The sequence below is a fragment of the Chrysemys picta genome, chromosome 1, assembly GCF_011386835.1.
Source record: "Chrysemys picta bellii isolate R12L10 chromosome 1, ASM1138683v2, whole genome shotgun sequence".
NCBI lineage: Eukaryota > Metazoa > Chordata > Testudines > Emydidae > Chrysemys > Chrysemys picta.
The window spans coordinates 212,773,352-212,798,271 of NC_088791.1; the positions used below are offsets into that span (position 1 = coordinate 212,773,352).

The 24,920-nt window shown below is 43.3% G+C and overlaps 1 protein-coding gene across 10 annotated transcripts in view; it reads left to right on the forward strand.

The window, feature by feature from the left end:
- The window catches only part of PCYT1B (phosphate cytidylyltransferase 1B, choline), a 63,466-nt gene extending 43,901 nt beyond the window's left edge, over positions 1-19,565 (forward strand). For 8 of the 10 annotated variants that reach the window (XM_005281501.5, XM_005281503.5, XM_005281505.5 and 5 more), the window contains 3 exons: positions 4,129-4,271; positions 8,783-8,971; positions 16,088-19,565. In XM_005281501.5, the coding sequence (XP_005281558.2) occupies positions 4,129-4,271; positions 8,783-8,971; positions 16,088-16,300 (545 nt within the window). In that variant the 3' untranslated portion in view covers positions 16,301-19,565. The remainder of the gene's footprint in view (positions 1-4,128; positions 4,272-8,782; positions 8,972-16,087) is intronic. The other 2 variants (XM_005281508.5, XM_065579339.1) reach the window with 1 other exon arrangement.
- Positions 19,566-24,920: the final 5,355 nt, after the last annotated feature.

Consider the following 24,920-nt stretch of genomic DNA (forward strand, 5'->3'; position numbering starts at 1 on the left):
AATCAATCCTTTCAATGCCCTGCTGGCTTCTGTTACTGTTGTGATGCTCAGTGACTCACTAGATCTGCTGTGTCTGCTCTCTTGCACCTATGTCTCCTCCATGTCAGACAAACGATTTGCCGTGTGATCTGTGGGTTCCGAGGCAGTGGATCCAGTCCAACTCTGAAGTGAATGGGACCCTTTGTATTTGTCTTTAATGGGAGCTGGATTGGGCCCTGTGAGAAAAATGTAAACCATTGTGATGTCAAAAGCCTCTTTATCATGAGCAGCTATCATAACACAATGAACACTGTAGAAGAGGGAAGCAATTAAACCTTCCTCCCACAGCTCTCTGGAGCAGACTGTTTCAGGCACATGAGACTTTCCCTCTTCCCAGCCTACATCAATGTGTGCATGTCTCTCTAGAATTTCCTAAGGCCTCAGAATCTACTATCTGGTAATTTGCAAGTGTTAAGTGAAACGCTCACTGTGTTTGATAACTATTACCTTGTAGTGAGCTAAAAGCATGAGCCTCTATGAGTGAGGCTAAAACTCCAAACTGTCAAAATGGGCGATGTAACAGACTCGCACCCTCGGCGGATTGGGAACAGAGGAGAACACACAATACGCAGTGACCAATGGGTTAATTATGTGTTGATTCCTTGAGGAATTCACATTGTCAAAAATGAACAGATTAACACCATATTAGTCAAACATTACAGTATCATTACTAATCAGTCTTTGGCAAGCGCTGACAGTGAGGGCTAATCTAGCAATTCTGGGGCTGCTGCATGGAGCCAGCTCTTACTTCTCCATTACTGTAAAACAAAGGTGTGACACATAAGTTCTGACAAGAAATTGAAACTTCTTCAATTAAGTCACATAACCTAGGTCAGGTTTCAAAGGCCAGTCCCCCTCACAAAGGGTTGCTGGTACAATTGGGTACTGCACTCTTCCCCTATGACCTCAGGTAGCTTTCTCAGATACATTTGGTTAAAAAGGGAGCAGAAAAAGCCTTAATTTTTTTTTTTTTTTACTGGCCATTATTTGTAGCTGGAATCAGTGCTATGTCCATAGGTTTCTCAAGCACTCCACCTCTCCTGCTCCTGTGGCTGGCCCAGCTTGCAGATTTCATTTTACATTAAAATCTCACGTTGGCTATGGCTAAAGGGTTTCGATAGATAATTGAAGTAAGCAGCTGTGTGTTAGGGATCTCTGACGGGATGGAGGGAGATGGAAACTGTTCCCCAAGACTGTGGAACATCATAGCTGAGTGAAGAAAGAACTGGATTTGATTCTATTCCAAGCACTACTACTGGCCTGGTGTGTGACCATGGGCAAGTAATTTCATTGCACTGTGCCTCAGTGCCCACATGTGATACCTACCTCTTTTGTAAAATCCTTTGAGGTCTCCTTAGGTGATATCCTTGGCCACCATATGAAAGCATTATTACTGCAGTCAGTCCTCCCAGCCTGGGGGGTTTGGTCAATGAATCTGCATAGTTGTGAACCTTCTCACTTTCCGTAGCCCCTCCACCCCTTTCACGTTGCCTCGTAAAGAGTGTTGGGGAGCAGCGCTGTGTATGGGGATTGTATAGCCCTTTACATAGGTTCTTCACAGTGTGCACCCCCGCCCCTCCCAGGTTTTCTGCAGCAAATTGGGTCTTCAACACCATGGACAGGAGGCTAGGTTTGACACTGAAGAACAATAGCATTAGAACAGGTGTGGGGAATGGAAGAAAAGGAGACAACCAGATTTAATAGATGAGGAGAAACTTAATAGAAATGGACTGTATAGTTTTAAAGCAACTATGCAGTGGGCTCAGAAAAGCCTTAATTTTTTTTAATAGATGGTTTATAGAAATACAATAGATCAGAAAGTTGTATTGAACCATGATTAATTTTATTTATCAGTTTTGCAAGGTTATCTGTCCTACATATGCCCCAGCCAGTCAGTAATATGACTTGTTTAGCTAGTGACAATTAAGACCATTCAGTAAATGACTAACCAGCATAAATTTCATGTTTTAAGAAAAGTAAGGGCTGATTTCTCCTTTCCCATCCACTCTTATCCTCACTGTGGATCTCTGGTGGATGTTTTGCACTTGATTCTTGCACCAAACTACCTTGGACAGCAATAGAAGGTTCACACACAAAATGACTATGGGACAGGTAACAGAGATTGACAGCAGGTAAAATCTGGTCGGAAGGGTGATTCTTGATCTCCTATTGTAAAGATAGCTTTGTTTAAGACTATAAAAAAAATTTCAACTCTGTAGCAACCGGCATGGAACTTGAAAGGAGGAACACAGGTTACAAGAGGGAGGATTTGGAGGAAGTGCCAAGAAGTCAGTCTGTGCGCACCTGGCTAGAATGCTAGCTGCAGATGCAGCATGTCTGCAAATAGTTCCCTTAATAAAGAGCAGTTTTCATTTTAGAAACATGAACGTTGCTCTGCTACCAATATTACATGCCAGGATCTGTTTGTGAAACTGGTTAAAAATGCAGTTTAAGCTAAAACAATTGTAAGCCAGTATTTTTTCAGGCATTCTCTTAGCTCCAACCTGTGCTTAGATATGTTTTACTGCTTCCCATAAAAGCTTCCTTAACAACTGCTGCAATTCTGAAAAGCATGCTAGGGAGAGTATTGTGACAATGATTAAAACTGCTTAGCAGAATATTAATTAGAATATAGAGGGGGGAAATGATGTGTTTATCATTAAATCACAAGAGGCTGTTGCCTCTTGATTCCCTCCCTGAACCCTGTGAAATTGGGCTAACAACGCTTACTTAACTCACAGGGGCATTGTGAGGATTAATTAGTTAATATTTGCACAATCCTTTAAGACGTTAAGTAGTAAGTACTATTATTTCACAAGACTATTTCCAATCCAGCCTCACAACTCCATATCACCTGCAGTTTCATATATAAACTATTAAACAAATGATTGGATATGGAGCCTTATTTGGACATGGTTTCTCTATTGGCCCTCAAAGTGGGTGCCCTTTGCATTTCTGTCTGGGCCAGACAATGCCCTGAGGTTCTCCTCCATTTATTATTTAATATTTTACATATCCGTCCATCTCTATGACACTCCGAGTTGAAGGAGGGAGAACAGTGTTTTCTCAGCATAATGCCACTATGGGCTGTGAATCATTCACCAACAGTGCCTTTAAACTGCTCTCCCTTCCAAGTGGAACTATGAAACCTGACCTTCGCTGGCCCAAGACTCATGTAGTGGGTGGCCTAACCTCAATCTCCATTACCTACTTAGGTCATTACTAAGGCTGTGGATTAATCGCAGTTAACTCTCACTGAACTATCAAAGCCATTACTCTTCTTCCAGGCTGACCAGTAGAATTATTTTATGCAAACTAGTTTGCCCATCCCTGGTAGAGAGCTTGGAATGCTTAACACAGTCATCTCTACTTCATAAGCCAGACGCTGGCTCTGGGAGTTGTTTTCTTGTTTGCATGGTGTGCATTATTTCACTGAATGCTGTACAGAAGATGTATTCACGGTTACCGCTAATATTGCTTCTGCCTCTGGCTTTATTTAACAGTACACATGGGCTAGTCTTAATGGCAAGCAGTTAAAAACTAGTCAAATATTTTGAGGAAATAAGCTAGTAATATAATAAGTAGCCCTCTTCACCATCCCGGTTGTACTTCCTCTTCCTGTGAAAGAGTACAAGCAAACAACATTTCAATGTAATGAAGAATCTCTGCTATACGAGAGAGTCAAAGAGCCCAAGGGAATGAGAACAGCAATATAGAATGAAATATAAGATCTAAAGATCTTATAATGCCACAGATAGCCAACTAAACCTCACAATAACACTAGATGCTGGCAAATATTATCCAAGTTTTATGGGCTGAAAAAATGAAGCACAAGGCAACTAAATGACTTCTCCAAGGTCATACAGGAAACCAGTGGCAGACCCAGGATTAGAACACATGGGTGAAATCCTGGGCCCATTGAAATTAATGGCAAAACTCCCACTAGCTTCAGAATTTCACTGGATATCTCTCGGTTCCCAGTTACACACCTTAACCACAGGAGCATTCATGCTAAAACATGCATCCCTGCCTAACTGCTGTGCTATCTCGTCATGTCACTCATCTCTCTTTGCTTTCCACTTTCACCAGGAATGTTTGTGCCAACACAGAGAACTGAAGGTATCTCAACATCAGACATCATTACTAGAATTGTACGAGACTATGATGTCTACGCTCGACGCAACCTCCAAAGAGGATATACCGCCAAAGAGCTGAATGTTAGTTTTATAAATGTAAGTAAGCGCATCTTCTCTTCTCCCTCTTCTGATAGGGTTTCCATTAGAAGCCCAACCTTGGAGTAGGGGTTAAGATACGCTAATTTTCTCTTGTGCTTTTGAAATGGGAAATGGAACAGGGCAGGAGTTGGTTAAAACTAACTGAGAAAAATGAACATTGGTGGGTTTATTTAGGGATTTATTTTTAATAAGTCCTGGCAAGTATCAGCTTCACATATACCATTTGGCATTGTTCTTGGAAACTGTAGCTCTTTAAGTAAAGCCAATGCTCCCAATTTCCCAAACTACTGCATACTTCTCATGGAGCTGCTGCTAATTTAATAACACTACCGCTTTAAAAAAAGCTGCCAATCATGTAAGGAAGACAGTCACAGTCTCTCCAAAAAGCAGCCTGCAGTTTGACTTTGTTTCCTTATTGTTGCTGTGATGTGGCCAAATGCCAGAGATCAGAAGGAAAAGGCATAGAAAGCACAAGCGTCATTATCAATTTCCTTCCTCTACAAAGCAATTACATTAAAAAAAAAGAATGTTAAAGTAAGCTTAAAGGGTCCAGTGTAAGCCCGGGGGGAGGGAGGGAAATATCAATGGTGAGCCACTGTTTTGACAGGTATTGCAGAAGTCGGAGAGCAGTGTGTCAAGTCATGTAACATGTGTCACAAAACCTAAGCAGAACGGAATGAATTAGAGAGCCAGTATAAAAGCTCAGAGGTTGCTGAGGATTGCTCTGGAGGATGCAGTATTTCAAATTAAGCAACTTCTAATGACAGAACTCTCTGTACTGTCCAGGAGAAGGGTAAAGAAGGGTAAAGACGTTTTCCTTCCTCCATTTTCTCTTTCAAGGCTTAGCAGCGTATCCCCGTGAAAGTGACAATGCTGAAATGCTCCTCTGCACTGTGCCATATTACAAAAGAACATTGTGAATGACTATAGATAATTAATGAGGAAAAATTTTAAAGGAAGGACAATGCATCACAAAATGTACTTTTCCCATTTATTTGCTATGTGCAGGATAGTTGTATTTATTTCATTAGCCCTCACTTTAGCACTTTGCTATAAAGAGAAACACTTAAGCAAATATCTAGCCAATTTTGATAAAAAATGAGTCAAAAGTATTGTCAAGTCTTACACCTGTCCCTGAGTCCCTCTGCCAATTTTTGTGGGATTGCAATGATATTTTCTTACTTTTTCTTTAATATTCTATTCCCCCTTTTTCTGTATCAAAGAGCCATATGAACAACAGGGGAAACTGTAAATAAAGTGCTATCAGGTCACAAAGTAGGCAACGGGGGAGAAAGATTTTTCTCCCTCCAAATTTTCATTTCCAGTAATCTGAAGTGTTACTTGTTCCGACAGCAAACAAACTTATTTCAGACAGACATGTCATTTTGAAGAGGACAGTGCCCCCTTAAATATTTTCTAAGCAATGAGGACAGACTGTGTGTGTTGTATTAGACCCTGGGACTTGCAATGGGAGTTAGGCATCTATCTCGATTAGGCTCTTTGGTAAGTCCCACGCAGTGGTTAATTTGTATGAGGGCTTGCCTGGACTGAGCCCCGGCATCTCTTGGCTTGGTGGTTCATAGCCCCAGCACCTCTGGGCTTGCCACGTTAGTAAAAAGTAAAAAAAACTGCTTGAGCCCCAGCACCTCTTTCATTACAAATTAAGCACTGGTCCCACTAGATGCCTGTCTGTCTCTTTAGGCTCCTAAGTACCTTTGTAAATCTGGCCCTTTCTCAAGCCAAGAAATGACAGGCTGAGTGGCACAATTCTCCCGTACTTGAGACAGAATAAATCACAGACAGTCTATAGATTTTTTTTTTTTTGTAATTGCACCTCTCAGCTGGAGTCGGAAACACAGACGTAGGCATTTTTCTTGTCTGTTTCATATTTCATTTTGGAGCACTGGCTTTTCTATTTCCCACCTGACTGAGCTGTATATGGCACATAATGAAGGGGCTCACTAATTTAATTCAGGCAGTGATTCAAGATTTATCGGTCATTCCAATTTAGGAGGATCCTTGGGATCCTTGGATTTTCCCTCTGAACCTTCATTCTCAATCCAGGTCTACTATATTGCTAGTTTTTATGTTTGAGGTGGAAGTAGGGGTATCTTGTGTATCCTTGTTGTAGGCCTAGAGGCTTCCCCATATTTTCCCTGCTGAAACTATCCACGCAGGAGGATCAGTACTGCAGCCATCATTCCGACAGAGGAACACACTGGGTGTGAATTGGCTTTGGAGCTCATCAAATCCGTTCCTCAACTGGTCAGAGGGTATTACTGTTGCATAGCACATGCAGCATTTCTTCACCCCACTTCTAGAGACTAAGGCTATGGCTACACTAGCACTTTTGTCAGTCAGGGGTGTGAATAAACACACCCTTGACCAACATACGTTACACCTACAGATGCACCGGTGTGGACAGCGCTATGTCGGTGGGCGATGCTCTCCTGCCAACATAGCTACTGCTGCTTGTTGGGGGTGGTTTAATTATGCCTATGGGAGAGCTCTCTCTCAGGCTGGCGAAGAGCAGCTACATGGGAGACCTTACAGCTGTGCCACTGCAAGGTCTGTAGTGTAGACCTAGCCTAATGCATTCTGAAGTCACTGCTGGCTTAGGGTTACAGCAGTTTAACAGGAGAAGCTCTGCTCTTCTCCAAGGGCTTCTAGTGTTTCAGAACAAATAAAAGGGCACTAGTAGAAAATGAAAATGCAGGCGTTCCTACATTAAGGCTTGGTTGCCTATGTAACGGTGGGGCTTGGGGTGGGGGGGTTATCCTGACATAGCCTCTTTGGCCAGTCCTACTAAGCTGCAAAGGAAATGCTCCTCTGTCGTTTTGAATTTCTGTGTCAGCTACAGCTTTGAGGTGCTAACATTTTGAGTTTAAGATACAATGCGATTGCTAGTTCCATTAAATGTTTAGCATAAAAATGACTTAGTAAAAGTATGGGCATATTTTAGAACTTGTAAACTTTGAAGCACACGTCAACTCTGAAAGTAGCTCTAAAATGGCACTCTAGAGCTCCTTTTTCATTGTCCCAATGGTGCTCATTTTAAAAGTTCAGGTGCAGGTGTGTGTGTGTGTGTGTGGGTGTGTGTGTGTGCGCGCATGTGCGCCTAATTTGTGTACTTACCATAACTGCCTGCTCAAATGGAATATTTATGCATGCAGATGACCAACTAGCTGCACCAGAAGCACAAGTACTAATCTGCATCTGCAATGTGGGAATTGTGCATGTAAATCAGGTGTGTGAATGCTCACATATTTTGGTGTATGCATTTGCATGGCCACATTTGAAAAATCAAGACCCCAATCACTCCATATCATATCTGATTAATTAACAGGTTTACAAAATGTTTTCTGAATGCCAACCCTGAAAACTCAAGCTGGAAGCCAAGCTGTGTATTTTCTGGCTTGTTCTTCCTCACTACTAATAAAGATTCTGCAACTGGACTTTGACAATTCTACTGATGATATTTGAGCTAGAATAAAATCCATCTCACACTCACCTAACTGCAATGCTAACAAGACCAGCAAGGAAAATATGACTCTGGCTATACATAGGAAGTAGATCCTCAAGTCATAAGATGCCAAATTTACACTCCCACTTCTCTGACCAAAGGTGCACTTTTATAGGTTAAGCTGCCATAGTGGAGCTAAAGAACATTTGTTTTAGAGGAAAATTAATTAAATTACTGTGGAATCCAGATTTACTCAAATTCCAGTTAACTGAAGTTCCCAGGCCGCCAAAAGTTGGTTATGAACTGACTGAAGCTCTGCTCCTACAGAGCTCATAAGATCTCCAGAGACAGAGCTTCAGCCCCACAGATCCTTTAAGCTCTGCATGACTGGCTGTGCTTCTGAGGAGTTTAGAAGCTTTTCAAAACTAAAGCTTTGAATCTGAGGCATTTAGCAGCTCTGAGAGCCCATTCTTTTTCTCTTATGATGAGCTGAGCGAATCTCTGGGCATTGATCAGCCCCTTCTTTCCCTCCACTCCTCAACTGTTTGGTCAGCTAGCCTTCTGGCCTAGACGCCTCTCTCAGGTATAACCAGGGGACCTCTGATTATCCAAAACCTCAGTCATGAAGATTCTCTTCTGTTTTGAAGAGATCTCTTCATAGGAAATACCTTGGACTGGGATAGCATCAGGGCTGCAAGCCAGTATTGGGATGCACTGGCAAAAGAGTGTGGGGAAATTTGCATGTTGCCTGCTACAGGCCTGGGGTATTAGTTCTTTACTTGCACGAATACTAAATTGACATTATTTTTAAAGAACACCCTATTTTAATATATCTAGAGCTCTGTTTTTCTACTGGGGAACATAACACATGATAAGCACTAAATGATAAATATTTTCAGAACATCCATACATTTACATATTTAAATATTACACATGATAGTAGTCAGAAAAAGCCCTGTGTATTTAAGCACAAATAACAAGCTTTCTTCTTTCCCCAAACCCACTTGATAATTTTTTTGTCTGTCCACACATACTTTTCAAACAGGAAAAGAAATATCGCTTTCAGAACCAGGTAGACAAAATGAAAGAAAAAGTGAAAAATGTAGAGGAAAAATCAAAAGAATTTGTTAATAAGGTGGAAGAGAAGAGTCATGACCTCATTCAGAAATGGGAAGAGAAGTCCAGAGAGTTCATTGGCAACTTTTTAGAGCTGTTTGGACCCGACGGAGCTTGGGTAGGTACTTCATTCCAGGAATTCTGTCTGCCTTTGATTTATTCTTCTCTTAACACAGACCCATAGCAAGTTCTTTTGCTGCAGTCTTTGTTTTAAAAGCCAATCTAGCAGGTCAGTGCCAATTCCACTCAATTCATCCAACAACATGTACCAGAACCACAGTGCAAACATCTCCCACTTCTAATGTCTTTTTCAGGCCAATTTCTGCGTTTGTATTTTTAAAAGGCACTACCAACATTATGTAGTGCCCAAGTATGTTACAGTGTAAGACTGCATTACGTAGTACTGTGTATTAACAGACACATTGTACATTTCTACACTGAGGCCTATTCTCCCCCTATCCCCCCCATCATCAATAAACAGGAGTTATGCACCTATATCAGGAAGAGCTTATACGCCAGAAAATGGCAATAAAGAGACAGGGAACATTAACAATCTGAATTTGGCAATATTTTAAAATAGCATAATAAATATAAAAATGGTCATGTTGTAGCTGTAACTTTATACTGAGAAATATACAGACTCATAGGGATGCCTGCAGAGAGATACACGTTTTAGGCCAGGCTTCAAGATGCACTTTTGTAAGTCACTACTTTTTGTGAACAATTGACCCAGCCACTTTCATCCAGAAATCTCATGGCGCTTCCCAAAGGTGGTCATAGTATTGTTATTTACAGTTCTCATTTTACAGTTGGGGAGACTGAAGCACAGAGGGATTAACTGAGTCACACAAAATCACCTAGTGAGTTAGTGAAACAATCAGGAGTAGAACCCAGCAGATGGTCTGACACCCAGCCCCAGGAACTGATCACCAGAGAGACTGCATCCCACACCACTCCTAGAGATATTTCTTCTTACTGTCCCAAGTCTTACATTACATTGGAATTAGTTGCAAAATTCAATAGTATTGTAAAAACAATCAGTAGTTGACACAGGAGTTATTATTAAGGTACTATTGAGTCTTTTCTAACCAAATCTATGAACTTACATTTTGTTCAAAGGTTCTATACTCTGGGTCATGTAGAGCCTGATCCAGCAAAGCCCTTACACACGTGCATAATTTTTAGCATGAGTGTACTCACATGCTTAAAGTTATGCATGTGTGAAAGTGTTTTGCAGAGGCTGATGAACACAGGACCCATCCAGCCACAGGCTTCCTATTGACAAACTGCAAAGAACTGAGGGCAGCAGTGTACATAACCAGCAAGCGTCCCACCAGCATGCCCCCAGGAGAATGTGGGCTCATTCAAAGGTACATTAGGATTTAGTCACGCAGCTTCTATTCACTTCAAAGTGGGTCAAGTGGCTGACAACATATGCAAGGCTTTAATTATTTATGGATTACACTTTGCGAGGAAGCACAAATGGATGCAACCAGTCAGCTTAAAAAGTTTAATAATAATGATAATACCTAGGTCTGCCATACAGCTTATCAGCACTAGAAGTCAAAGTCGTTTACAAAAGAGGGCAGTATTATTACCCTCATTTTACAGTGGAGAAAATGGGATTTAATATGAACTTGTAGCAGGAATGATTTGTGTATAACAAAAACTGACTACGAACAAATGAAATATTTTCTGTTGTTGTTGCTTTTTATAGAACACAATAACAACATACACTTACAACTTACTGATGCACATTGCTAGTGCATTTCATTGAAGGATCTCAGTGGCTTTTACAAGCATTCATGAATTAAGCTTCACAACTCCCCTGTGAGGTGGACACGTCATATTGTAGCTGTTTTACAAATGCAGAATGAAAGAGTGGCACCAGCAAGGTGTATGCATGTGACTCTAAACAGACTTGTATTATTGCACCTCTGGGCCTACCCTTTCCTTCATTCCCCACGTTTGTTACTCTAATTTAGTGTGTCAGGTCTAAAACTGGGTTGTAAGCTGTTCGGAACAGGGAGTGAGTCTTATTTGTTAGGTAAAGTGCCTAAGGCCAGGTCTCCACTACAAACTTTTGCTGACGTAGCTCTGTTGGTCAGGGGTGTGAAGAGATGAGAGCTGACCGATACAGTTGTGCCAGCAAAAGCCCCTGGTGCAGAAACAGTTATACCAGCAAATATGTGCTTTTGCCAATATAGTTTATTTCATGTGGCTGGAATAAGCCTTACTGGCAAAACTGCTTTCCCAAGATAAGTGGCATCTGCACTATACTAGCCATGCGCTGAGTCATCAGCTGAGGTAGGAATAGAGGCTAGGGCCTTGACTCAGTTCCCTGCTCTAAGCACTAAAAAAAATACTACTGAGAAATATTTTATCTTAAACATTAGACATTTTTATAGACTGAAATTCCTTAGTGAAAAGCACTAGGCTAAAACTCCTGCTAAAGAACATTTGTTGGCCCTCTGATTTAGGATGGCAGATACAGAGTAGGAAATCAGATGTAATTTTATGCAGAGACATTTGCAGAGCAAAGTCCCATAAAAGTGTCCGGTGAAGAGTGAAATCAGAACTGGCCCTGTTCTAAGGAAAGCTTTAGTGACAGTGAACTGAGGTGTTTTCAAAAATCATCTTCAGCCTGGCAACTGGAAGTTGTTTTTTTTTTAAATAATGATAACTTGCTATTAGTGTCAAAACTGTTATTAACATTAATTTGCCACATCAGTGTTAGTTAGATGTTGCTTTGAATGTTGACATTAAAAGTCCAAGAATAGTTATAGGCATGTTATACTCCTAGATCAGTAATTTGCATCCCATTAATATGCTATTATTATAATTACTATTTGTGAAATAATACACTTTGTGCTGGCATCCCTTTTCTAAAATATAAACTAAAGTCTGGGCAACCCACTTAAAATCATATATAATTTCTGGAAAAGGTCAAAATGTTGTTTTTCAAAATTGCAAAGGGTGGATAGAATTCATTTGAGAATTTGTTCACCAAGATAGTTTTATACACAATGTATTTCCTGCAGAGAGCCCCAGAGGTGCTGAGATACAATAATGGCCAATGTGCTATAAAACTCTAGAAAAAGAGCCAGACTGAAAGCTGTCTTGCAATCTCACCCTTGTATAGTGCAGTACAATGTAAAGCCGATAAGGAGCAAGTTCCCTGCACAAACCTGCTGGCAGGTGTGAGTATAACATCCTCTGGGTTGAACTGCACAATTTGAAGAAAGATGTTCAAAAAGGTCCATGTTTTTAATAATAAAAATGTTTACACAAGTCCTCAGAAATGGAGCAACATTATAGGAAACTAGTTTAAAGAGCAGCCCGCTCAGTTCCCCAACTGGAACGTCTCAGCGTTTGGAGAGCAGTCCTGATCATTGTTGGGAATATGTTTGACTGGCCAGAGCCTGAATACTGCCACAGTTTATGGTCAGTTTAATCAAAATCCAGGATCCCACATTTAGTGCACAATATACTTTCAGTCTGGACCCTGAAGCCCACATATGACCCCATTGAAACGTCCATATTGTATTGTAGAATCAGAAGCTCAAATCGCAGCAGCTGCAGACCTTCAGAGGGAGTTTTACAACGCTTAGGTTCTTTACCTGGTCACTTTTATTTTGTAAAGAAAATGAGACTTCCATACACGGTAAATGTAACTTTTGCACAGCCCCATAGAACTTCCTAAACCCAACAAAGACTCTTGCACCAATAACACTAATGCTTTACAGAGCCAGACCACATCACTTTCTTCTCTTAACCCTCCACACTAAAACCCCTCAGTGGGACTGCTACTGCCATTGATTGTGATGCTGCTACAGGCTTGGGATCTTTGCCAGCATTGATTACATTGGCAGCGCTGGACTATTAGCACTATTAACCCCTTCCTGCCCGAACCGGTCCTCTACTTAGCAGGCTGGAAGCTACTGCAAAGAGCAAGAACTTCCTGCTAGCCCAGGAGATTTACAAAGCATTGAATAGTTCAGACCTAGCAAGCAGGACAGGAGTATGGACACATGGCCATTGCGGGGGCAGAGAGGGGGAGCGGGGATACCAACCTGAATATTGTGCTGAAGTTGAATTTACTGAGATTGTATCCTCTTCTGCCTTTTGGTTTTGCAGCTGAAGGCAGAGTGTGACATTAAGTTGATAATTGAAAATTAATTTTCAGAGTTCTATTCAAATAGAAGATAAAATATTAGGTTGGTGTGGGGGCTCTGGAGTTAATTCAGATTTGTTATTCTACTTTGGTACTTCACTCCTTGGGCCAGTAGCAACCAGGAGCATGGTGGAAGAAACTAGCTTAGTCTCCAGAGGTCAGAAGGGCCTTCCATTCATTTCAGCAATGCCTCTAGCTGCTGTTGTAGTAGATGTGATGAGCTCCGAAGGGAACCATCCAACCTTCTTGACCAGAAGGAAGGTCACCACAGTACAAGGTCTTGATGACTTGGGAGAAAAAATTGAATTGAGAAAAATCATGGAATTCTTGGGTCCTCCAAGAGGAAAAGCACAGCAGAAAATACTCAGCAAGGTGTATGTTCAAAATATTGGACAGCACATTAGCTACTTATGGGTTTTTTTATCATGCTAATTGTTATAGTATGGGAGCACCTCAACCACACCCATAGATTTATCCTTCTCACAGCCCTATGATGGTCTAATAGAGAAGTATTATTATCCCCGATAGAGAATAGAGCAGTGTTTGTCAAACTGGGGTCACCGTTTGTGTAGGGAAAGCCCCTGGCAGGCCAGGCCGGTTTGCTTACCTGCCCCATCCGCAGGTCCGGCAGATTGTGGCTCCCAGTGGCCGCGGTTCACTGCTCCAGGCCAATGGGAGCTGCTGGAAGTGGCACGGGCCGAGGAACTTACTGGCCGCCACTTCCAGCAGCCCCCATTGGCCTGCAGCGGCAAACCGCGGCCAGTGGGAGCCGCGATCGGCCGGACCTGCGGACGGGGCAGGTAAACAAACCGGCCTGGCCCGCCGGGGGCTTTCCCTACACAAGCGGTGACCCTAGTTTGAGAAACACTGGAATAGAGCCATAGAGTGACTGCGCAATTTACATAACCACATAAGAAGTCTGGGGCAGAGCTGAACTAGAAGATCTCCTATATTCCAGTACTTCAGCCATGAGGCCATGCATGGCACTAGAAACATATGATGTGCCATATTAGAGCAGGCCATTCATTCATCTAACCCTTATCCTGCCTCCAGCACTGGCAAGTACCACATAGTTCAAAGGAAAGTTAAAATAAAAACCAAATCATAACAGACCTTGCCAGTTATTCCTCTTTAGATCAATGGAAAATGAAATCCAACCCAAGGTTTTTGTTAAGATTTCTGGTCTGTATTTATATGGGTTGTGTGTGTTGGGGTTAGGTGTGTATCTCCAGCCGGTATTCAACAGGCACAGAATTAGAACTCTAGCACTGAGCAGGAGGGGGACACACATCTCCATCTGCCATGCAGCAGTGGAAGCCAGCCATGAGAGGGTGGGGTGGGATTCAGCTGGAGATTATTGTCCAGCTCTAACCGGGAGAAGTTCTAGCAGCAAAAAGGGCTAAGAGTTTGAACATAGAGAAAACCAGCTTCGTGAGACAAAAGGTGACCCAAAAGCTTAACATAGCCACATGAAGTTGCAGCTAGTTAGCAAAGGGCAAGTCACACAGTTTCGTTGGACAAGAGCTGGCTGACAAGGCCTTGCCTTGCTGTGCAGAACTGTTAGCTAGAAAGAACTCTTCTTATTTTGCATGGCAATACTCTGGAGGAGGAAGCCTTGGGGCACAAACTTAAGGTGTGCTTTTAAATCATGTTAGTTAAACTGGTGCCAGAGGCTGTGTGGACACACTTATTTTGGCTTAAACTAGATTTATTTAGGTTCTTTAGCCAAAAATAAGAGTTTGCGGCAGTTTAGCAGGTTTGTGGTTCAACTTTTGTATGTAGATAAGGCCTTATTGTTTTCATTAGAACTCTGGCTGCAAGCAGCCACTTGCTGTGTTCCTGTGCAGACTAGAAATATAGGGCGTATGTGAGCAAACACATTAACTAACCATCTTTCTAAACAATGGTGTAAACAAGGTTTAACATCTTTCAAACCGTGTTAGTGGGTTGTGGTCCAATCCTAGAAGGAAGCCCAGGAGTGGCCAAGATTGTTAACATTGTTGTCAAAAGTGTCAACCCTGCCTATGCTGCTGTTTAGAAACATGTTACAATGCGTTCGGTCACACCTGATCTACACTTTGCTCTGAACAAGAGCCCAGCCCAGCTGCAAGCTGTTGAAAGAATTACCAATACAATTCATTGACTCAGCCAGCAGCGAGAGCTCCACAAGAAGTAGCCCAGACAGCACCTTCCCCACTCCACCTCGAAGGTTAAGCCCCACATCTCCTTTGTAACAAACTTAACAGTACATTGCTGCTCTGAAAAGCAACTCCATCAAAATGTGGCATCTTTTTTTTGCTCAAAAGATCTAGTCCATGGGTGAAGTCAATGGAGAACCTCACACTGACTTGAATAAGGTCAGGATTTCACCCCATATGTGTATCCAGAGTCATCTCTGCTGGCTACAACAACAAAGTAAAGGCCGGTTTGTGCACATGTCACATAAGCACAGTCCCATTGACTTCAGATGTGAATAACCAAGGCTGTCCCTAGAGGGGTGTGGGGTCTGGGGTGGAAGTGACAAATCCATCACTTCCGGGACTGACCATGCCAGCCAATTGCACCGGCCCGCGGAGTGGTTGCCCCAATTCACCCTACCAAAGGGACGACTCTGAATAACCACCAGGGTTGCCCAATCTGGCTTTACATTTCTATGACTTTGACTCCTGTTGGTACAGTGGAGCCAGCCCAGCTAAGTGGGAGTGAAACGGAGTCTGTTCTGGCTCACCCAGGAACTGAACAACTAACTAAATTCTGCCTATAGCGTCCCCTCGGAGACCTGCAGAATGTGTAGTGTAGCTGAAAAGCTCCCAGCAGCACTTTCGCATCCACACTAGTTTGCTGGGTACCAAAACCATTTGGCTTGTAAACTGTGACTCCAGGGTGCCATTTTGACTGGCCATATTTCAGAGCAGAAATGCACGTTAAGCCTCTCCCTTTCCTGAAGGCCAAAGAATCTCTCCCCTTTTGCAGGTAATTGTCCCCAACTGGCCTCACAGCACCCAAGCCCCCTGTTGTTGTGCCTGACTCACACAGCCTCTTTTTCAAACTGCTTTTCAGAAACAGATGTTTCAGGAGCGAAGTGGCCGAATGCTCCAGGCCTTGTCGCCGAGGCAGAGCCCAACCAGCAGCCCAACGCGCGGCCGCTCTCCATCCCGCTCTCCATCGCCGCCCTCCCCTTGGTTGTTCAATAAAGCCTCACCCCCTTCCTCTCCGAAAGCGGCCTCGGCCTCCATCAGCAGCATGAGCGAAGGAGATGAGGATGAGAAGTAAAGAAAAATAAACGATAAAAAATAAAAAAGATACCAACACTCATATAACATGCAGGTGGCTGGGAGGAGAGGAACTACATACAGCTGTTGCTGACAGAGGCGAGTGCACTGTAGGAAAAGGCATTGCAAGGGGAGTGGTGCATTGCCAGGGACGAGTTCTCAGGAACAGCTCACTCCTGCCCCATTTCCTCTTGGGGCTCAGACACACCCGGACAACTAACTGACACATGACCTTGGAGTAAATACCTGTCACTAGTCACTACTTGCTGCAGCTGCTAGGGCCAGCCAAGAACCTCGGGGAATTCGCACTGGAGGGGAACGTTCAGCCCCTGAGCTAGACTGAGTGAGCATGTGCACAGCAGCACTGTGAGAAGAGACAATTTAGCCACTTCTGGACTCTGCATGCACCTAGGGTGACCCAACAATATTAGGGGCTTGATCGTATATAAGTGTTGTACCCCCTCCCTCCCCACCTTTGGGGGAAAAAAGTGTCCTAATTTTTCACACTTGCTCTCTGGTCACCCTACTAAACTTGAGCCCTGCCAGTGCGATGAGGTCTCTTGTCACAGCAGCAAAAAACTTCTCCAGTACAGGAAATGTGTTTTTTCTTTCAAAATAAAAAAAGCCAACAAAAAACTAAACCAGGCCAGTGCAACAAGGATCTGGCCAGTCGGCACTGGAGATGCATTGAACAGATTGAGTTGAATGAAGATTTGCTGACCAGGCCTTTGTCAGGGCATGTGCAAAGGTTAATATAGCGTGAATCCCATTTGCTTTAGCAAATCTCACTCCTTGTTCCTAGTGCCTCAGAAGCCACCTGTTGTGTTCTGGTTTTCTTTGTGGCATTGCTTTGAAGGCTGCAGCGTAGGACAGTGAATGTCCTTGCTGGGATTTCTTGTCTGGGAAAAAAATATTTTAAAAGCATTGGGCTATTTTAGTGATCACCTTAATCAACACAGGAGCCAAAGCCCCTCAGCCACATTTCTCCTGGGCCTACCATATCTTCGGAGATGTCAGTTATCAACCGACTGTCTATGCAACAGCGTTTCTGCCCATCCCATGTATCAATCAGATCAACCTTAAAACTTTTGGCATTTCTCTAAACAAGACCAAAGCATGTATGCACTGTACGTTCTTTTACAGCTAGGTATACAGTACATGCATGCACACACATGGATATGCATTCCCAGTCTGGGATCCAGGTTAACTGCCTGCTGGCACCTGCCCTTAATACATCCAAACATTGGCAGCCCAATTGGAAAATAATTAAACTATATGCACAGAATTGGATGCTGGTGTTTTCTCTCCTTCCCTCAGAGCATCCTCATATCCCTAATGGAGCCACAAAGACATCAACTTTAAGAATTTTTCTCCTTTTTACATGATCATGTTGACATCACTAGCCTCTCAGTTCAGCATGAGATGAGACTTCTCTCATACGCCATCTACGCCAGATGAGCAACGACTGGGAGGGGTGGCTGTTGGATTGGGTGACATACAGCTTTGTGGCTGGCTGGCTGAACTACCTCCCATAAGACTCCCACGTTCCTCCCAACCTGGAAAATGAGATTAGAAACTGATCGGACAGCACTACAGAGAAGTGATCTGCTCCATCCACCTCTACATTGATACAGGGGTCCCCAAACTGTGCATCATGCCCCCCTGGGGCAGGGAGGGAGTGCCACCCAGCTCCACTCCCAGCCCTGGCCCTAGCTATGGCCCCAAGGGTGGTGCAAGGTAAAAAGTTTGGGGACCACTGCTCTAGAGACTGCTGCACTGGACCTACCTGTGTTCTTCTGCTAGCATGTCAAGTGTTTCTCCATCTAGTCCACTGAGTAGTTTGGGCACCAAACCAGCAAGGCATACTAAACCTGCAATACATTCCAATTTGCAGCCTGCAAGGCAGCCAGAACAAGGGATGGCATGGACAACAGTAGCCAAAAGCCAACTGCTCCACTTGCTTCCTTCATGCTGCGAGCACATCACAGGGTGAAAGTTACTGTAGATTGTAGTGTTCTTCATTTTGTTGGTTTCCTGTACAGACAGGACAACACAGCGCCAGTGGGGAGGAGAGAGAGGCAGAGACATCAATCAGCAAAAGAAGAGGACTCTGCTCCAGCCCATGAAGAACAGACTAGCAGTAACATTTCAGAGGCACCAAGAATAGGAGTTTGTGAAAAACAGGTGTTGGTGTGTAAATGTACGGTGTGTATTCATGTATATTAGGGTACTGGCAGCAGTTTACCCTCTGGCTGCATTCCCTTGCCCTGCAGAATTCGAAATTATTGGTAGTGAGCCCCAACCTCAGGAGTTTCCAGGTAGGCCACTGAAGGACCCTAGCCCCAGGCCCCCAAGCCAGCCTTGTGGGTTTTTTCCTAATAGCCAAGTATTCCTTTATCCACCCAACAAGGCCTAGCTGATATTTCATATGCAACCTCAGCCAGGCCCTTATCTGACTCTCTCTCCAGGAAAGACGTCCTTGCTGAGTAATTGGTTTTCTGGAGACACAACCAGTCTCTTTACAGAGATGCAACAACTGGCAGCTATCATGGTACCAGGGGCACTCACTGCTTCTTTCACTAGTAAGAATGACAAGAGGGCCACAGTGTCTGGCTGCCACCTGCCCTGTGAGAGAGGATGGTGTGATTAAAACCTTCATGCCCACCTTAGGTAACCAGCTACTGTAATTTCATCCCTGGGGTGTGCTTGTTTGTTCTTCTGATTTCTCCATCACAAACCACCCCTCCACAGTGAGAACAGCCTGCTCTCTATGGTGCTGTTTATACCAAGGAGCCCTGTCCAAATGAGATGGAGGCTGTCAGGGTTGGTGGGTTTTTGTTGTTGTTAAAACAATGCCCTCTGTTCAGCAAAGTTTTGGAGGAAAATTAACCTGCTTGGCTAGTAATGGGAAACAGGAGAAACACTCACCAGAATGACCTCATTTTAAGCTTAGCTATTTCTCCCAGAGTCACGTGTGGTTTACCAAGTGACAAAGCCATATACCTGTACCAGATGTCTGGTCTGCGTTTGGGATAAGAAAGCCTGAGCGCCTGTTCTCTTGGTATGGATACCACCCTCCATGCACAATCTCCACCACCCACAGAGAAGACAGCCAACTTCCTCACCATCTCTGGACATACTGATGGTGATTTGCACTTTTTGGTCATCGCTGGGTTTCATTTTTTATTTTTAACAAGTGTTGCTTTATTGTGTTCCTATTTATAAGCCCAAGCTCCATGGGGAAAATAAATGAAATACAACAGAGAGTGCAGCTTGCCATCTTTATTTTACTACGGCTCTGCCAGTCACTACCGGAACGTTCTTGGGTACCATCAAGCCCATGTTCTAACACCAGTGGCTCCATTGTGGATATCCCCTCTCTCTACAGCCATGATACTAAATGAGCTGAAAAGCCAGCCATTCCAACCTGTCCAAACCCCTGCTGCTAAACTCATCCACCTCCCAATCGTCTCTCCTAGCAGCTCCTTGCCAACCCTCCTCCCACTCTCCGTTTTGCAGTGTGTGCCTTGCGTTTCCTGTACGCCAAGCACCTGCCTTCACCACCTTCAGACCCATTTCTTCCAGGAGTTTGTCCTGTGGGGCTGTCTTCAGTATTGCTTCCTCCCTCACCTACACCCGTTTCCCGTGTTTTGTCTTGTGCCAGCTGGGCTGTAAGCTCTTCAGGCCAGGGAGCAGCCAGCTCATATATATCAGTTATATAATTAATCAGAGTAGAAAACAGGTTTTTACTCTCTTCCTGCTACAGTATAGCTTCTGTTAGAAGGCACCCATAATTAGTAGGTGTGTAACCTTTTAATTAATTCCCACTTAATATTAAGTTGTTAAAGATAAAGGTGCAAGAAAACCCAACTTAGCTTTCAAGTTCAAGCTTCTAGGTCAGTTACAGAAAACGTAGTTAGAGAGGATCACTAGGCAACACTTTAGTGATACAACTGAACTTTATTCAAAAGGAGGAGGATTAGTTAGGCAGACAGGCATGCAGTTACCACATACACAAATACTCACACTCGAAGATGAAATGGTGTATCAATGGGTGATCAGTCCACTGACAAGAATGTAGTACTGTAGAACCTTATAATCCTGGAAACACCCCCGTCCACACAATGTTAATTGGAACTCCCATGCAATTAGCAAAACTACTTTTTATACTTCATAACACTGCTAATTAACATTAAACTCCCCTTTGTCATAATTATATTTCCACCACCTCATTGGCTCTTTATATTATACATTATTTAAATTAACATCTGCATACATGTCCTTCTCTTACTATCAATATAGATAGCTTTTTAACAAAACATTTACAATTCTTAAAAACACTCATTGAAAATTTCGCTTGAACTAGTTATAATGAAACCATAATGGTCATGTCTTTGCTAACTCTTACTTTCCCATAACACACTTTCTTCAGTTTCCCATATTCCTCTACACACACTGGCATTGGGCCAAGGGTACTTGCTGTTGGCTGGGATTTGGGGGAGCTTTTGTTGCTGGTTTTGAAATAGATATCTCCCTTAATCCCTTTCCTCCCCCCACCCCCTTATTACAGCTTCTCCCTCATTCCCCTCTCGCTACAGGCCCTGATTCAGCAAAGTATTTCAGCACGTGCTTAACTTTGAAGTCAATGGGACTACTTACGTACTTAAAAATAAACACGTGCACAAGTACCTTGCCGAACTGGAGGGCTGCAATCCACAAGAAAATGCAATTACATTTAGTGAAAGCCGTGTTTTCTAAACTAGAGAGTCACACCGTTGCTTCCGTAGGCCATATAGTGTACACCAGCGGGACTCCTTACATTCCTCCGCACAAGCTCTCTTGTCTATAGACAATTACACGCTGGGTGAAGCTGTTGGCTCTGCTAACCAGATGCCATGGGCTCCATGTGTCCACCATTTTCACCCTTCTGGTTTTTCAGTTTTACTCAAAATCAATAGGGTTCTGCCCACTGGTGCCTAGAACATCCCCATAAATGTTGGTATTCAGGTATGCTGCAGCATCATATACTTCAGGCCTTCCTCAGTCTTTGCCCAGATGCAGTGGAACCTTTGAGCTGGTCTACCTTAACTTTCACTTTTGGTCCTGATTTTTCCCCCCTACCTCTAGCTTTCACAGTGTAGACCCTCAGGGCATTTCTGGGTGTTCTGGATTACTTGAAACAAGCATTATTTAAAACCTCAGTAGGAAAGTTTTGGCCTGGCTGCAGCTCTAAACAACACAGCACTTTTGACTTTCCCTTTCTTTTCCCCGCTAAAAATTAGTCAAACATCCCATGACCCTGGTTTCACTCTTTTCCTTCTTTGATCGTAAATTCACGTTAGCAGTTGCAGATGAAACATTCTTCCGACAGTCATAGCTGTCCCTACAAGTCCCCACCAGAATCAGCGTTAGTTACACAAGCTTTCCCCCTGGATAAGATGGATTTAAAAAAAAAATCATCATAATGACTTTCACTCAGCAGATCTGCTTCCTGTGTATGTTGAGTTAAGTCTGCTAACACTAGTGACCAAAATAATTTTTATTACTTTTACTCATAGGAGCCCTTTAGAGCCAACCCAGCTCTAGGAGAGGGAGCTGCACTCCTAATTCTTCAATACATTTGTCACACCAATGCCATTTACTAGTTTCTGACCCCACTGCCTTTAAGACACTGATGTTTTGAAGACAACCAGCTTCATTCTTATCTCAGTTATACCAGCATGAACTGGGAAGTGTTGCAAACCCCAGTGAGAACAATCTTAAAATTAAAAGGCACTGAGGACTATCCGGTGCCCCAACATATATCAATTATCTCTTCCAGTTTCAGCCAGGTACCAAAATAAGTTAATGAGACAAACCAATTGTAAACTTTTAAAAGAGTGTTTACACAGGAGCTTGAGCTCGCATAAGTAAGTCTATTTTAAAATTGATTTTACTTAAATTGGTGCACCTTGTGCATTAATAGTGTGGGGTTGGGTGGATAAAACGAAACATACTCCCATAGGAGGGAGAAACCTGGAAAGCAGTAATAGGAAGAAGCATGTATTGAAGGGATGAGCAGATTTATAGATATTCGCAGTGTGGTGTGTAAGGTTAATGATAATTTGTCTGAATAGGCAGAGATCATATCACAAAGCAACAAGGAGAGAGCTCTTTTCCACATAGCTCTGACATGAAAACATCTAGAATACAGTGTTCAGTTCTGTATACTTGTGTAATAGACATTTAAATACATACACCATCTGTCTATACACACACACCTAATCTAATATACACAGACACACGTTGGTTGGTTTAACTTACCTGGAAACATTTTAAAGATGAGCTAAACACATATAACATGTGTAGGTGACAATTATGTGGGGACATTAATGACCATTTACAAATATTTCAGGGGCTGAGTACCAATGAAAGAGAGGAAATATTTAGAGTAATGCAAGAGGGTACTGATAGGCAGAAAGTCATACAAGGAAAATTTTAACTGAATATCAGAATACAGACATTTAAAACTAAAGTAGTCAAACATGAGATGGCATACTGCTGGGAGTAATCCTGAATTGGCCTGGGTACAGGCTCAATGATCTAACAGGGCTTTTTGCCATCTCCAAAGTATATGATTATTTTAATTAATTCTAGGCATACAGCCAGCCTGATCTCCCCTTGTTGCTCTGTCTGCTCTTTCCTTTTCATCTTCTGTTATATTCTCCTTCTGCACCTTTTCATTCCTTCTTTCATGTTAATATGGGTCCAATCCTGCTGTCTTCACTCAAACAAGATTTCCTTAAGTGAAATTGCAGGATTGGCTAATAGAGTCACCTCTTTCTTATTCACAACCCCATTTCCCTTCCTTTCTCTTACTCAAATTGTCTTTAGCTGTGTTTCGTCCAGTAATCCCCTTCCTTTCTGTCCTCCTCGTTTTATATTGAAATGCTCTAAGGGCTGGTCCACACTAACTCCCCAGTTCGAACTAAGATACGCAACTTCAGCTACGTGAATAACGTAGCTGAAGTCGAAGTACCTTAATTCGAACGACAAGGTACTTACCGCGGGTCCACACACGACAGGCAGGCTCTCCCGTCGACTCCGCGTACTCCTCTCGTGGAGCAGGAGTACTGGCGTTGGCGGCGAGCACTTCCGGAATCGATTTATTGCGTCTAGACAAGACGTGATAAATTGATCCAAGAAGATCGATTGCTTACCGCCGAACCTGGAGGTAAGTATAGACGTACCCTTTGTTGGTTTAAAAATCATCCTGGTGGCTCTGCCACCACAAAGTTCTGTTCTCTTTGTTGTGAACCCCAAGAGGTAATTCTTCCTGCCAGTCATTAACCTGTGGGAGATATTGCTGCTGGCTGTGCTGAACTAGAAGCAAGAGGGCACACAGCCATATGAGTCATTGCAAGAGCAACTACAGCAAGAGGATTTTAAACCAACCGAGATATCTCTAAGAGGCACTTTCTAGAGTAGAACCACTCTTTAGGGTGGCCCACAGACAATAATGCTCCTCTGTCAGCCCAAGTGAAGCAGCAGAGTCTCCCTACTTCCCTTCCAAAAATGGTGTGGCCAAGATTAAACTCCCCTTGTTACAATGTACTCCTGGGCTTGACCTTCTTTCAGCTATACACCTTGATATGCTCATCCACCCGGGACTTCAGTGGAGTGACACCTGTAAAACAGCAGAATTTAAACAGCTCCAGGAACCATTGCTTCAATGAACAAACTGCTTGGGAACTGATTTTTGATACATGATGCAGTTTTCTACTGTGAATGCTGAGTGGGTTGGTAATGTATTTCAGGCAAATGTCACTCTTTTTGGCAGGGCACGTGAGCATGTGCATTAATACACGGAGGGGCTTCAACACAGCCAGCTTGCCACCTAGTCTGGAAATACAGTCAAGTGGAAGAACACCACCAAGCAGAGACAAGTTGAAAAGCAGCTCTCACTTTATTCAGCACAGACCTAAGTTCTAGTTTCAAGTGCATTACAAACTAACTCCCACATACAGTCTCCCTAGGGCAGGGAAGAGTGTTAGTATCTAGGTCTGTTCGTTAGCCTCAGATTGAATTTTGGGTTTGACTTTTTGATGCTCTGATACTAAAATGTGTAAACAAGGGACAGAGACATTGTGATGTTACTTCTGCATAGTCAGCTGGATTTGCTAGTACAATGGGAACAGATAAGAGCAGTTGAGGTGTTACTTGAGAGCACATTTTAAGATTGCCTTTTAATGGGGTTGAGGCAAAGTCAAGCAACCAGTCGGGAGGGGGAAAAGGGCTTGGGGGGGGAGGGGAAGGTATAAAATACTAAAAGACCAAAGAAATGCCTGTCCCTGACTGGAGCACAACCTCACTCCTTACCCCTCCCATGGGGTACAAGAGGGGTGGGATGAAGACCCTAGACCCAAAATGGAACATCACCCAAAGTTGTAAGGGGTGGGACTGTGGGCGTGCATTGAAGGTATATTTGGGCCTGCTAAGAAGGCGGTGGTGGGAATAGGGAAAATGGGGAATAGGGATTGGGAAATGAGCATGGGGAACGGGACATGAGAATGGGGAATAGGGAACGGGGACACAGGCAAGGCTCTGAGGCATCAGAGCTGGGAACGGAACACTGGGAAACA